Source organism: Misgurnus anguillicaudatus, chromosome 22 (assembly GCF_027580225.2).
Source record: "Misgurnus anguillicaudatus chromosome 22, ASM2758022v2, whole genome shotgun sequence".
Taxonomy (NCBI): domain Eukaryota; kingdom Metazoa; phylum Chordata; class Actinopteri; order Cypriniformes; family Cobitidae; genus Misgurnus; species Misgurnus anguillicaudatus.
Genome location: NC_073358.2, coordinates 11969370 through 11985314, shown reverse-complemented (window position 1 = coordinate 11985314; position 15945 = coordinate 11969370). Strand labels below are relative to the sequence as shown.

Here is a 15945-nt window from a genome sequence, read left to right as displayed (position 1 = left end):
GACACATCTAACCCCACCCACTTCATACATATTAACACATAACAGCTTCAGCATACTGACCTGTGGGTAAAAAGGCTCTGCTAACCTGTCCACAGACTTAGTTTCAGTTTGTTTACCGCATGATACGCGTATAGAGGTTCTTAGACATTTCAAAAGAATGAAAGTCTGAAGAGGCATTAAACAAACACCTTTATTGCCATCTCTGTTTGGATTATTATTATTTAGTATATAGCCTAAAGTAATATTTAATAATACATTTTCCCAATTTCTGTTATGTAAAGCTGCTATAAAACGATGAAACATTTTACATTTTGATTGACTGATTGATTTCACTGGGGAACAAAAAAAACTCTGTAACCCTCTTAAATGAAGAGTGTGTACTTTACTGAGCGTGTGTACTGTAGGTATCTTGTGTAACAGTGCACTTGCGCAATGTTTTGGGACAGAATGCGGAAGTTTATAAACAACAGTCAGCAATGGACTACTGTAAAGAATGCATAATATCAGATTTCCTGGTAAAGCCCCGTTACGCCTGTGAGGGGGAATCAATAAAACACCGACACTATTTACTTTGGAAAACACGACGACCGTAAAGGTATCTAGACACTTAATCCATGCTTAAAATGTATGTCATTGCATGAGATATCATGTTATTGGGGGTTAAAGGGTTTAACCTGTTAAAGGGGTTTATGTTGAATGTCAACTTAATATGCTATACTTCATACAGTATACAAACACATAATCTTTCTAAAAAGCAGCCTTTTATTGCAAAAATGTTTAAAAGCAAAAAAGGATCCTAATTCAGAGATGTCCATATACAACTTCACATCAAAAATGTTTTTGAGGATCACAAAAGTAATTTGGTCCTTTACTCGTTGCCATGGCTTTAAAATTCACAAAGAGGCAGTTTCTTTGAAAATAACTTGCATATTGACCAAATCTTGGTTACACCACCTGACCACACTTTTACAATACCAGAAAGCATCATTAGTTAAATGAAGACATTGGTTGGGTAATTTACAAACAAATAAAACCATACAGAAGATCTCCCCCTTGGCATATCAGATAGAGCAGTGGTTCCCAAACTTTTTCAGCGTGTGTACGGTGCATTCCTTCGTGGCCCCCCAAAGAAAATTTGTGACAAAAACTGTTCTAAAACTCAACATTTTAATAAAAAAAACCAATAAATTATACAAAAAAGTAGTGCTTTTGGTTAGTAGCCTTATTTTTTAGGTTTAATTACACAGAATTCATGATAAATTAATGTATTTCATAAAATGTCATAAAACTGGGGCCCCCCTGGCACCATCTCGTGGCCCCCAGTTTGGAAACCACTGAGATAGAGTACCTACATAAATAAAATACAATTCTTTCAAAATGCAAAAAAAGAGGAAAATACAAACAGAACATACTATTATTTTTTAAACAAACAGGGCATGGATATTGCATGTGACATGATTATTAGTTTAGTAATACAAGCTTTGGCACTTCTAGACTTAATCTAACTGTCAACAACTATTTTCTATACTTCTAACAAATGCAAGCGCTTTGCAGGGCAGAAAAGCCCCCTATCTACAGTTTTCTCTGCCTTTAAAAGAATACCACATTTAAATACCATACAAGTTCCGAAGCTTGATTTCTTACTTCTTTCTAAAGCTGCTGCTGATAATAATTAAACAGATACCCAAGATGAAGCACTACTGTAACCATAAAAATGTAAACATGATCTGTAAACCAAAAAAAAAACTGCTACAGAATAAAAGCCCTGAAGGGTACAATGTTTACAAATGCTGTTCAATAACAATTTAAATTTAAATGAATAAACAATTAAGTTTAACAAATGTGCAAATAAATAGTTTTGAGTTATAAGCAGCATGTGTTTCTATACAATTCATAGAGAAAAAACGTATGTGTCCAACTTCAGACCAGCGTACAGTTTTTATTAATCAGACTCAAGCTATCTGATAAGCTCTTTAACTGTGCAAGACAAAAGCAAAAGTGTAAAGGTCTGTTTTCAGACTAGATTGTATTCCTTTAATGTGTGCTGCAAGATGGTGTCTTTGACAGCTGCAAAAACAAACCTGATGTTTTCTGTGTCAGTAGCACAAGTAAAGTGAGAATAAATAATTTTTTCCATGTCTGGATTCAGGTCGACAAACATCTTCAGGATGAATTCTCTTGCAGCTTGAGGGTCTCTCTGGGCTCCTTAAGGAAGAAAAATGAGATTGGATGAGTCTTGGTAAACTGTTCTGGCAACCATAATGTAAGATTTTCTATTTTTTAAAGACGATCTCTGCAAACCAACAGACATTACTAGGGTTTTTTTTATACCTGGATATAGCTTGGGTCCTTCTTTCAAGTCTAGAGTATGTGATTTTTTTGTTATCACCTTTATTTTAACACCTGTATTTTATTTTATTGTCCACCATGTGGTAAATCAGAGATGACAAAAATCATCACAGTATTTTTACTTACCATCAAATTCAGGAAAGTAATCTACAAGGTGTGAAAACATTATTATCTCCTCTAAAAGGTCTTTCTTGTTCAAAAAAAGGATAACTGATGAATTCTGGAACCATGGGTATGTTATTATCGTCCTAAACAATGCTTTGCTTTCCTCCATTCGATTCTGGGGGAAAACACATAAAACAGGGCAGTTTCAGTGGTTATTTTAAGCCTGTCATCAAGAGTAACTGAATGTTAACCCTTTGACAATTTCACAAAACCATTTAAAGAGCTTCTGTTCAAACGTGGTTAAAGTGTTCAAAATAAAAAATAAAATTGTCATCTACCTAAATACCTAAATAAAGGATTATTAGGAACACCTGTTCAATTTCTCATTAATGCAATTATCTAATCAACCAATCACAAGGCAGTTGCTTCAATGCATTTAGGAGTGTGGTCCTGGTCAAGACAATCTCCTGAACACCAAACTGAATGTCAGAATAGGAAAGAAAGGTGATTTAAGCAATTTTGAGTGTGGCATGGTTGTTGGTGCCAGACGGCCGGTCTGCTCAGTTACTGGGATTTTCATGTACAACCATTTTTAGGGTTTAATAGAATGGTGTGAAAAGGGAAAAACATCCAGTATGCCGCAGTCCTGTGGGCAAAAATGCCTTGTTGATGCTAGAGGTCAGAGGAGAGTTGGCCAACTGATTCAAGCTGATAGAAAAGCAACTTTGACTGAAATAACCACTCATTAAAACCGAGGTATGCAGCAAAGCATTTGTGAAGCCACAACAAGCACAACCTTGAGGCGGATGGGCTACAACAGCAGAATACCCCACCGGGTACCACTCACCTTCCCTACAAATAGGAAAAAGAGGCTACAATTTGCACAAGCTCACCAAAATTGGACAGTTGAAGACTGTAAAAATGTTGCCTGGTCTGATGAGTCTTGATTTTGTCACGACCCGGAAGGGTTGTAAGGACAGGACGCAAACGCAAGGTTCAAAATAAATAACATTTAATAATAAAAACACGAGGGCAGACATGGTGAAGGCAGGAACACAGGAACATGAACACAGGAACATTAACACAGGAACAGACAGGGTATCAATGACAATGATCCAGCAGTGAGCAAACAGAAGGCAGAGGTATATATACACAGACTAAATGACAAACAGGTGTGATGAGGCAGGTAATTAATCAATGAATGTCCAGGTGATAACAATCGGAACAGAGACAAGACATGACACGGATTAACCGTGACATTACCCTCCCCTCTACGAGTGGCTACAGACACTCACATAAAACACAACAAAAACAAAGTCTGGTAGCAAGAGTCCAAGGGAGGGATGGAGGGCTTGGGGACCCTGGCGAAGCCGGCAGCCGCCGGGATGAGACCAACAGGACGGTTGGCCGGACTGCGCCAAAAGAACCGGAGCGATCGCTCCGAGAACCGAGGCAGACGAATTACCCCCCTCCTGGGAATCGTCGACGATCAGATGCCCCCGGAAATCATCTCCCATCCCCTCGCGGAAACGGAGACCCTCGGTAGCCACCCCGGGGAAATGATCGGGCGTGGTCCGTTCCGGATCCCCCTGCGAGCAGGATGGTGGTCCTCCGAGGGACCGTCGACGACGACTCAACCGTTGGGGGACCGCCTGGGCCGATCCTCCTCCCGCAGGAGCGAGCGATCGCTCACGGTGGTCCCCAAGAGACATCGGGGCTGATGGGGAATGAACCCCGATGTCACTACTCCCCCTCGACGAAACTCCTGGGGGAGCTAGCCGCCCTCCGTGAACCTGCTGCGTCCAGTTTGGCTGGATCATTCTGTCACGACCCGGAAGGGTTGTAAGGACAGGACGCAAACGCAAGGTTCAAAATAAATAACATTTAATAATAAAAACACGAGGGCAGACATGGTGAAGGCAGGAACACAGGAACATGAACACAGGAACATTAACACAGGAACAGACAGGGTATCAATGACAATGATCCAGCAGTGAGCAAACAGAAGACAGAGGTATATATACACAGACTAAATGACAAACAGGTGTGATGAGGCAGGTAATTAATCAATGAATGTCCAGGTGATAACAATCGGAACAGAGACAAGACATGACACGGATTAACCGTGACAGATTTCTGTTGAGACATTCAGATGGTAGAGTCACAATTTGGTGTAAACAGAATGTGAACATGGATCCATCATGCCTTGTTACCGCTGTGCAGACTGGTGGTGGTGGTATAATGGTGAGGGGGATGTTTTCTTGGCACACTTTAGGCCCCTTAGTGCCAATTGGGCATCGTTTAAATGCCACGGCCTACCTGAGCATTGTTTCTGACCATGTCTATCCCTTTATGACCGCCATGTACCAATCCTCTGATGGCTACTTCCAGCAGGATAATAAAACATGTCACAAAGCTCGAATCATTTAAATTGGTTTCTTGAACATGACAATGAGTTCACTGTACTAAAATGGCTCACACAGTCACCAGATCTCAACCCAATAGAGCATCTTTGGGATGTAGTGGAATGGGAGCTTCGTGCTTTGGATGGCACCCCACAAATCTCCATCAACTGCAAGATGCTATACTATTAATATGGGCCAACATTTCTAAAGAATGCTTTCAGCAACTTGTTGAATCAATGCCACGTAGAATTAAGGCAGTTCTGAAGGCAAAAGGGGGTCAAACACAGTATTAGTATGGTGTTCCTAATAATCCTTTAGGTGAGTGTATAACTAAATAGTATTTATGCACAGCATTATGTGTTTGTTTGAGGGGTTCCCAAAAAAATATGCATTTAACTGTGAGCATACTTGCCTGAATCATTATATTAAACAAATACATTTTTGGGTAAGGTAAACTTATTTTCTAAAATTACATGGATATTACATGGATTACGGAAGAGGATTAGGGCCACCGGTGAAAAAAATATCCGAACTCCGACCTCAATCTCAGAATTCTGACCTCAATCTCAGAATTCTGACTTTAATCTCAGGATTCTGAGATTAAAGTAAGAATTCAAATATTTTTTTCACCAGTGGCCCTAATCCTCTTCCGTAATATGTAAACCTAAACCTTCACAAAAGTAAAATAATGTGATAGTCATGAGGGTCTGTGGTGGTTCTGTTATTTCCTATTTGATAGTTTTACTGTTACAAGGCAACAAAATAACAATATCCAAGATTAAACCAAAATCCAATCCCTGCTATCATTCAGGCAGTGAACTGGATTGTTGGCTCCCTCTGCTGGTAGTCCATTTACCACATTGTCAGACTCTATTAGAACTTGGTCATATTCACTGAGTGCTGCCAGGAACATGATCGAGGTGACGTTTTCAAAGCAGTGAATCCACTTTCGCCTTTCTGACCGCTGGCCACCTACATCCACCATCCTGATGGAGAGAAAAAGGTCATGTGGTTAAAGTCTCCCTGTAGTTAATAATTTTTTCAGTTTAAACTCATCTTTGAGCATCATAACAGCATATGTCATTTTTACTTGTCACAGTAATTTCTTCATGCTTTAAAACAGCTTGAATGTAACTGCAGATCTATAAATATGCAAACTAGTCCTCGCCTCTACTCAACAGCACAGCTTGGACCAAGATTTAATTGAAAATATATATTTACAATATATGAGACGCTATTTTATTTTTACCACAGGGCTGTTGAATGCTTTATTCTGATTGGTTGAGAAATGCCTAACTTTTCAAATGTCTTAAAAATAAGCACCAGAGCAATGTTTGTGGTAACTGTGGTATAAGTGGAATAATTAACTCCGGTCCTTTGAATTATTTGGTTCTTTGATTTACTTGATGTATTTGGGTAGTGCCGCATTACCACCTTGAGTGTGCTATTATTTTCTTATAATTCCACGTCCCTTCATCAATTATTCCTTACATAAATTTATAGGGTGATTTTAGAATAATTGTGACACCTTTTGCTGTGTGTGTGTGTGTGTGTGTGTGTGTGTGTGTGTGTGTGTGTGTGTGTGTGTGTGTGTGTGTGTGTGTGTGTGTGTGTGTGTGTGTGTGTGTGTAAGTGTGTGTAATAATGTAAAGTGTAGACAATTGTTTAAAAAATTTTACATTAAAGGGGACAGAGAATGAAAAAACATTTTTAACTTGTCTTTGTAGAATAATGGTAGTCTACCCGCATTCACGAACATACAAAAAGTGCTAGACATGTTAAACATCTAAGTCTCATAGAAATTCCTCTTTTAGAAATGTCAACCAGAAAACAGCCCAATCTGACAAACTAATGCTTATGACATCATAAATGATTAACAATATAAATTGAACACAAATCTTTAATAATAATAATAATAATAATAATAATAATAATAATAATAATAATAATAATAATAATAATAAAACTTGAGCATTTGAACATTTGATTTTATTGAAAAAGCATTTTTAATACTCCATTTTAAAGAACAATTCTATAGTGGAGTGAAAAAACTAAATTATTAATTTTAATAAAAGCATAACACACTAGCTGTACCTGCTCCAAATAAGTACAAATATTTAAAAATACACATTTCAAACTAAGAAAATAAATTAAATATACACAGGCACACACTGCTACTCGGCCTATTTCCTGCCTCAAACTATTAGGCTGGTGTTGTTATCCTCAGACTGTCACGATGTATGGTTCTGCGTTAATCTTCATATAACAGCTTAGTTCGGTTTCACACAATGCATAGGTGAACTGCACATTTGCAGCACTCATAGCTTTTGTAGCGCTAATCTTACAACGCCAATGTTAACAGGTGTGAGCAGCACAGAAGCTGTTGCAATCATTTTTGTGAAAGAAATTTTGTGCATCACTTCTTCTTGATTTGTCGAAAACCTTTGATACAGTGGATTATGCTGTTCTAAAGCATAGGCTTCTTTGTTTGGGATTGTCTGATTTTGTAGTTTCATGGTTTATGAATTATCTGAGCGACAGGACTCAGTGCATTAAATGTGACGGTTTATGTTCTGTATTAGTGAAGGTTCACAAGGGGGTCCCACAAGGCTCTATATTAGGTCCTCTTTTGTTTATTATGTATATAAATGAATTAGGCCAAAATGTGTCGGATGCTAATGACACGATTATTTATTGTTTTGGATCATCCCCAGCTAAAGTGGGCTTTTGTTTACTCTGCTCCTTCTGCATGGAACTCTTTGCAAAAAGACTTGAAATTATCTGAACTTATTTCCTTAAATGTTTTTAAGGCCAGATTGAGAGAACCTGAAATGATCTGTATAAATTGTAAATGTTTTAAATTATTTGTATTGTAACAAATTTTATAAATCTAATTGACAGTGTTTTTGCTGCCACTTGGCCAGGACTCCATTGACAAAGAGGTTTTTAACCTCAACGGGACTTTCCTGGTTAAATAAAGGTTAAAAAAAAAATTCAGCACCAAGTCTATGCGGCAAGCAGCATCCATACATAACATCTATGACTCAAACAACTAATCTACGCGTTTAACTGTGTTAATGTGATTGATTGGTTACATGTTTGTTGTGTTGGTGATTTTAAACCGCGGGAATGAGCAATGCTTATGGTGGTGAATGATTATTTTGCACATGGCTTGTCTTAAAGCATTCACCACATAGACATACTGTATAAACAACAACAACCCTTCAGTGAGACATGAACAACAATCTGCAACTGAAAGTAAAAGGTTACCTGAAAATGACACTCTGTAGGTCAAAGGGATATTCAATAATGCCTGTTGTTGGCACTCTGACCCTGAGAACGTCTTGCAGGGTAGGTACATAGGCACGATCAGCAATGCGATCCAATGAAGTTAGATAGCTGTGGATAAACAATACGAATTTTCACAGATCTAAGATGCTGTTTACATGACAACATTTTCAACTGAAACCAGTCAAGTTTTTATGCAGTTTGACTTTTTGTTTATATTGGGGTCCTGAAGATTCTGAAATAAAACTTTTGAAGACGGGGGTCAGTCCAATTTTTTTCTACATATCTGATTAGAATCTGAGCAAGTGTGAACTGCAAATAAACACATTCAATCTGATTTTTACAAATCCATTTCAAGCTACATTCAAGCATTGCATTTCTGGAAATCCGTTTTCGTTCCGAGCACTCTGATCAGATTTCGCATAGCTTTTTAATTATAGTATTTGAAATTATCAAACCATGTAAGACGTAAGCACATCAGATGTTGTTAAGTCAGAAAGTTGTTGTTGTTATTGTCGATATGCGAGTGACGAAGGCAGCAAGCAATAAAATCCTGTATGCCAGCCTCCTATGTTTCTGCCGCTGCTGCTTCATTAGATGCAGTAAGACACATCAGCAAGGAATTCATTTGCTCTCCCTTTCTGACATATTTTTGTGTCTAAGATCCTAGAGAGATCTTTTTTATGCACTTACTATTTTGTAGAATCTGAGAGCTGGTACTCTCTCCTCCGGTCATAACACTCCTGAATTCCTGGGTCATTCCATAAACTCCAGATAGCATCTACATAGGGGTTGACAAGCATGTAAACCTTCTCTACATCCACTTCATTGACAATGTTTGCATTGGCCTGTGAGAAGAAAACATATTTAAAAACAAAACAATAGCTTTAAAACTGTAACTAATGTTAGCAGATTAATTTTTCAAAGGGAACACAAACCCTAAACTTTCTGAGTCACATCCCACTCCCAGCCCATTTATGTCTATACATAACTTGGTTACAAAATTATTGACCCATTTTACATAACTTAAGTTTGTTAAAATTCTTTATCTCACAAACCTGACCTAATAAAATGAACTTTGATTGAGGCTGTAATGTCCCATAATATTTCAAAGCAACGTAAAAATAGGTTTGCCTTCAGGGCTGTCTAGAAATATATATAAAAAAACAAGACAGCACATTTCTGCAAGGCAGTGAAATTGTTTAATTAATTTCATAACTTGGAGGGGAAATTTTATTAAGCCTTGGCAACATGATTAGCCAAACTGATTGTATCTTTTATAGTAACTGTCTCAGCTGTTGACCTACTTGATGGCAGTGAAGTTACTGAGTGGCCTTTATAAGTACCAGATGTCAAGTTTTATATGTCTCGAAATTATACATTTGACTGATTCCCTGTTCTCACATTTATTTTGTGTCAACTGTATGTAAAAAAATAAAAATGTAAAAGGACAAAAAAAGCCAAAAGGGTGTTTCTGTAGCTCACTTGGTACAGAATTACATTGACAGTGATCCCAGGGAACACATACTGATAAGATGAATATTTTGTATAAAAGCAAAATTAAGCCAAATGCATGAATGTGAAATGTAAAACATACATGTAACTCTTCCACCTGTCTAGACATGCATGTGGTTTCACTATAAAATGCTTTAAATTAATGTGATCAAGTGATCATCATGTAATACATCATGTGATCAAACCACAATGGATGAAGAATGTTACCAGACTTCCTATGAGGAATGCAATGAAACATCTCAATCGTCACATATTCAAAAACTGACAGTTTGTATTTTAGTGAAGTGACAAATGCCTGTACCTTATTAAATTCATATTTGTAGGGAATATGTAGAGTTTCCATAGCTTGTATCATGGCCTGCAAAGATGTGAAGATGTTTTGATAGACCAGCTTGGTAAAGCCTCTTCTGTCCTCCTCTGAATACCCTGAGCCATGGATGATTCTCATCTGTTTAATAAAGGTACTTTTTCCACTCTCACCAGTCCCTGAAAACGGAAAAATGAGTTGTCATCAAAATTGCACAATTAAACTTATTTGAACCAATTTTTTTAACAATTTGTTCTAATGAGCATGTTTGTTTAAATTAATCTCAATCAGATTGTAAAGTGCAGGGGTTTTCAGACCTGTCCTGGAGGACCACTGGTGCAGCACAGTTAGCATGACTCCCTCATTAGACACACCTGATTAGAATCTTCAGCTCATTTGTAGACACTGCAAGACCTGAACTGGGTGTGTAACCCCGGTTTTCCACCAACTGCGCACTCCGCCGTCCGCCAATACCCACCAGTTCCATATTTGCTGCAGAGCGGCTGCGTGCTGAAGTGACGAGGACCCATGAGGTCTCGCAAATTCATGTGATGATCGCGCTTTATCTAGTTCTGTCTCCGCCCATTATGAGGTTAAATTATGACATTTTGTTGGACCAGCCCAGATCATGACGAGAAATCTCTCAAATTCAGGTATGATCACGCAATATAGTCATGGCTCCGCCCTGCGAAGCTGTCCGACATCCGGCAAAAATAGAAGCTCTGCGTATTTGTTCCGGAGGGCTGCGGATGGCCAGAGCTGTGATGGATTCGGAACGCAGTCAGTGGAAATACACACATTGACTTGAATGGAAACCGATTTGACTCCGCCACCGTTCCGCAGCAGATCCGCAGCAGTTCCGCAGTCAGTGGAAATCCGGATTAAGGAAACTGAATGAGGTGTGTCACAAAAGGGAAACATGCAAAATGTGCCCGCCACACACCAGCTTATTAGTGGAGAGGAGGCAGAGTGTTATAGCCTATTAGTATATATGTGGATGATTAGTAGGCCAATGGGCAAGTTTGGCCAGGATGCCGGGGCACACCCCTACTCTTTTTCGAAAGACATCCTGGGATTTTTAATGACCACAAAGAGTCAGGACCTCGGTTTAACGTCTCATCCTAAAGACGGTTCTTTCTGACAGTATAGTGTCCCCGTCACTATACTGGGGAGTTAGGTCCCACACAGACCACAGGGTGAGCACCCCCTCACTAACACCTCTACCAGAGATCAGGCTCTGCTCTCGGCTACTGCTACACCGGTGTCAGTGCTGGTTTGGAGGTGGCTGACGTCAGTGTTGGAGTTCGCGCTTTTCTGCAAGAAGTAGCGCATCGCTTGTGACAACTTCTAGGCCTCACTGAAGTCAAGCCCTAGGCCGCATAACTGAACAGGCCGGATGGGGATAGGCCCTTACGAAAATTAACCATGGTTTTATTGTTGTAAAGGTGTAGTAACCATGTTTTTTTGGTGAATTGATTACTATGAGCAAAACCATGGTTTTACTACACTAACCATGGTTTAACTATGGTTTTTAAAAACCATGGTTATTTTGTGGTTACCATGGTTTTACTACAGTAAACAATTTTGTGGTTACCATGGTTTTACTACAGTAACCATGGTTTTTTGGTTTTAACTGTAGTAAAACCATGGTTAATTTTCGTAAGGGGGGGATGGAGGAGCCATAGAGCCACACGATCGTCATCTTTTATCTCTGTGAGATTATGCCATAGGTGACGTTACGCACCACAAGGTTAGCCATGGCACAGGCCAACGGCTTTGGGAGTGATCTTGGTGGCACACAGACCCAGGTCCTTTGCACTGCATAGCTCTTGTGTAGCCTAGATTGCTAGTGCTGTCAACCACAGAGAGCAAGAGGGTAACGGAGCTGTGGGTGCGGGCAGGGCCGGATTATCCATAGACGGGATTGGGTGAGTGCCCTACATGGGGCACCAGGCAATAGAGGGGCACCAAGGGCTCCAGACTTTTTTTTACAAGTACTCGCGCATGTGCTAGCACTCGTGACAAAAATACGGAATGCACGATCGGGTTTTAACCGCTCAATTGCATGACACGTCAATCGTTTAATTTCACTATGCGCTCAGTTGAATCTACTGGTGGGTCTACGCACCCCGGGTAAAGTAAACACATCTCACTCAGAACCACGAGAAGACACGCGGGTTTAAAATAAGACATTGCAGAGATGAGAGACAAAGAGAGCGGGATAACTTCTAGTCTACATTAACACCAAAAACATTATAGATGAGAATAAAGGTTTTAGACATCAGTGCCCAGTTAAGGAAAACTAGATAAAAGATAAGAATCGTGTAAAGGATACAAGTATATTGCCATGCCACTCATCTCATTACAATGCTATCTGGATATATAATGTATATGTGTATATTATGCCTAGAATTAGTTAAGTAGATTGTATAATTATTTGGTTCATAACTCGGTTCCTATTCTAAAAGTTTCATCAATTGTGCATAATGACAGCAACTTTATGAAGTTAAGTCTTTTTAATATTTTTCAGTAATGCAGTTATTTTGGGAAAATGTGAATAATTGCATTGCAGTTAGTCCGGAGTTCTGATCGACTAGAGTATTAAAAATATAGAGTATTGTGCAAAAGTCTTAGGGTTTGTTGTTTTAGCAAAGTTTTAATGTCAATGCATATATTTTTTTCACTCTTTTTTAAGATACAAACAGAAAAATACAGAAAAAATTTACACAAAATTAAAAACAAAATTTTCAGAACTAAATGTCTTCTTCAGGCATCAGTCAATATTTAGTGTGAACTCTCTTGGCACGAAACACATCTTAAGCTTTTTTGAGGAGACTAATGTCCTAAAATCATTTAATTAGAATTAGAAATAAGGATTTATTTTCATTTGTTTAAGAGATCCTGCAGCTCACTGCTTTTGCTTAAGTGGAAGGGGAGTTTACCCTAAATACTTGACACTTCAGCTTATTTTCATACTGTTTTTAATATATAATATACATACAATTTTTTCTGATTGTATTCTAATAAAGAGACTGAAAATTAATTGTATTTATACCACGGGACTGTTGAATGCTGCATTCTGATTGGCTGAGAAATGTTCTATGGGTGTTGATTATTTTTCTGTAAACCGCACACCTATCTTTTCAAATGTCTTAAAAATAGGCACCAGAGCAATGTTTGTTGTAACCGTGGTATAAGCGGAATAATTGACTCCGGTCCTTTGAATTATTTGAAAATAATGCACACCTGCGGTGTAACCGCTTCACGTCATGCCGCATTACCACCTTGGTGTGTGCATTATTTTCTTATAATAAATTTAATGGCCCGTCGTCAATTATTCCTTACATGATCACTATACATTTGCAAAAACAACAAATCTAATGGTAGCATGGCCTAAGACTTTTGCACAGTACTGTGTATAGATATTTTTTGGGGGGGACTTCAAGTGTGGTCACCCTGGGGCACTACACTGTTTAAATCTTGGCCTGTGTGCGGGTAGAGGGAGCGTCATGATCTTGTCAGTGTTGTATAAATCAGCCTGATTGTAATTGGCTGTAGGCTATTCATTGTACATTATCTTTCAGATTTTTGTCTTGTTTCCAACACATCCATTATGCATTTGTTATAACAAATCTAACAAAATTGTGTTTAAAAAAAGATGTTTGCCAATAGGGTTCCTTTTAAATATTTTTCCTAGCCCATTGGCAATCAGATTTATGGTTTTTGTGATTGCAAAAACAACACAGTTTTATTAAAAAAAGAAAAAAAAAGGTTGCCAATAGGGTTCCTTTTAAATATTTTTTCCTAGCCCATTGGCAATCAGATTTATGGTTTTTGTGATTGCAAAAACAACACAGTTTTATTTTATTTATTTTTTAAAAAAGCAAGACATACGTTCTTGTGTTATTTTGCTTAAGTAAATTTTGTTTTAACGATGTTAAAATATTTTTTTGTAACGGTACAGTTGAGTGATTTACGGTTTCCAGCCCCTGCAACAGTTGGTCTTGGTCTGTCGATCATACGAATCTAAAACCGAGACTGATAGTAAGACAATTGCAGTTAAATTACCGTATTTGATTTGTTTATACAATTCGATCAACATGCTATAGATAAATTACTTTTTAACCCTGGAGAACCCAAGAACCCTCTTAGCAGCAATTAAATTGGCCAAATTTGACACATGGGTTCTCCGTGTTTAAATCAAATTTATTAATAACACACTGTTTGACATTTGTAACACAGTGACATAAAACTTTGGATAAGATGAAAGAAATTGAGGATGTCGTACCTAATAGTAGCAGCTTGAGTTCGCGCCGCGCGTCTTTCTTGTCACGGCGGAGCTTGCGCTCGATCTCATCATTGATCCGCCGCGCTTCTTTCGCCTCCTCGCTCATGCAGCACGCCAACATCGAGTCCAGTGTCATGACCATCGGGAAGATTAACTATATAAGTAAAATTTAAGTAAAATCAGTCTCGGATCTCAGCTAATCGCTCAGAAAATGCCATAGAAACAGTTTCCTCGCAGCTAGAGGGAGAAAGCGTTTGTCATTCATGAAATGTTTTTGTAGCTGTGGAGCATCCTTAATGTTTCAGTTCAAAATGTCCCAGTGATGTTGTTGATCTGTTTTAGATATTACTCAGACAATCATTTATCAGGCTTAATAACTGCACAGAAGACTCGCGTTCAGTATTCACATTCTCCTCATCGACACTGATGTTGTCTTTCGTGAGAAAGTCAAGTCTCTTGTCCAGGAACTTGTGATGGGAATATTTGCATGAATAGTGTTCCCGTGTTAAAGTATCCTCTCCGGGCGTGGTATTGCTGAATATGGCCGACAATTCCCTGGAACACCGTTTCCAAATGGAGTAAACGCTACATGAGTGTCATTTTGCTGACGGGACTTCCAAAGTTTCAAAGCGATTGTATAAAGTGTGCACAGAGGTCTTCGCCTCAGTTGATGTAAATCCGAGTTTGAATAGGCTTAAACTCTCAGCTCTTCTATGTTACTGATATCCGATTCGCACTGGTCCTTTTTAATGACTCGGTCGAACCGATTCGTGAAGCGCTCGTGTCTGGTTTGCAAAGAGAAATGGTATGTGTGGGATTCATAATAAAACTAACAAAACATTTGAAGCAATATTGTGTGATTTAATAGTCATAAGTATATATTATTTATTTTGACAACAAAAATACGCAATATTTATTTTAGCCTACTACAAAAATACGCAAAGACACCAATGAAGACTCAAACCGGTGAATCGTCTTTCGAAACTGACTCACTGAAATGAATCAATTCACTCAAATGATACAGACTTTAATAAAAGCAGCAGCATGTCAGTGGTGTGACGCGCAGAGATGAGCAGCAGCTGGTCTGGTGTATTATATGAATATAAGCTGCTTTGTCCCTTACTCGCCTTAAAGTTTATTCCATGATTTTCTTTTCACCCCAATACAAGTACTTTAAAATGAAATTAATTTTAATAGTATATGATGCAGGAATATCAGTTTATCCATTTGAGTCACAAAAAAAACCTTTCCCATAGGAATCATTTTAAAAAGCGTGTTTTAAATTTAACCTGCTTTTCAGTGTTGACAATTTGCACAGAACCTAAAATGGTTGTACTTTGAGGCAATTACCAAATATTAATAGCTTTAAGTTTTAAGGTCTTGCATCATATAAACAAAATTTTTTTTAATCATATTGTTTGATTTATTTTGTTGCACCTGCATTACAGAATGATACATACAAACTATAGTAGTAGCCATGTTCCATATTTAGTAAACCAATCACAAAGGATGCAAACAACCAATAGATCGCATGAAAAGCATTTTAATGTACTTGTATGGTTTACGTCTGAACCACCCAAAGGTTATGCAAAGTTGACATGCATCCACTTTCAAAACACTTCTCTCTTTCCAATGTATAATCGTATCATTGCCTCATTTAAATGGAAATTTCTTCCAAATGCATTATC

At 38.2% G+C, this 15945-nt stretch overlaps 1 protein-coding gene across 3 annotated transcripts; it reads right to left on the bottom strand.

Moving 5' to 3' along the window:
- Positions 1 to 741: 741 nt before the first annotated feature.
- On the bottom strand, positions 742 to 15632 carry gnaq (guanine nucleotide binding protein (G protein), q polypeptide). 3 transcript variants are annotated; one of them, XM_055200949.2, is made up of 7 exons: positions 14258 to 15632; positions 9964 to 10148; positions 8841 to 8995; positions 8130 to 8258; positions 5716 to 5845; positions 2476 to 2629; positions 742 to 2205 (listed from the first exon to the last, which is right to left on the bottom strand). In XM_055200949.2, exons 1-7 carry the CDS (start codon positions 14397 to 14399, stop codon positions 2015 to 2017), a joined length of 1086 nt encoding a protein of 361 aa, XP_055056924.1. In that variant the 5' UTR covers positions 14400 to 15632; the 3' UTR covers positions 742 to 2014. The 3 variants fall into 3 exon arrangements, 2 of the variants coding, with proteins under 2 accessions (XP_055056924.1, XP_055056925.1); XR_008643379.2 differs by having other exon boundaries at positions 2066 to 2205; positions 5754 to 5845; XM_055200950.2 differs by having other exon boundaries at positions 2158 to 2629; positions 5754 to 5845.
- Positions 15633 to 15945: the final 313 nt, after the last annotated feature.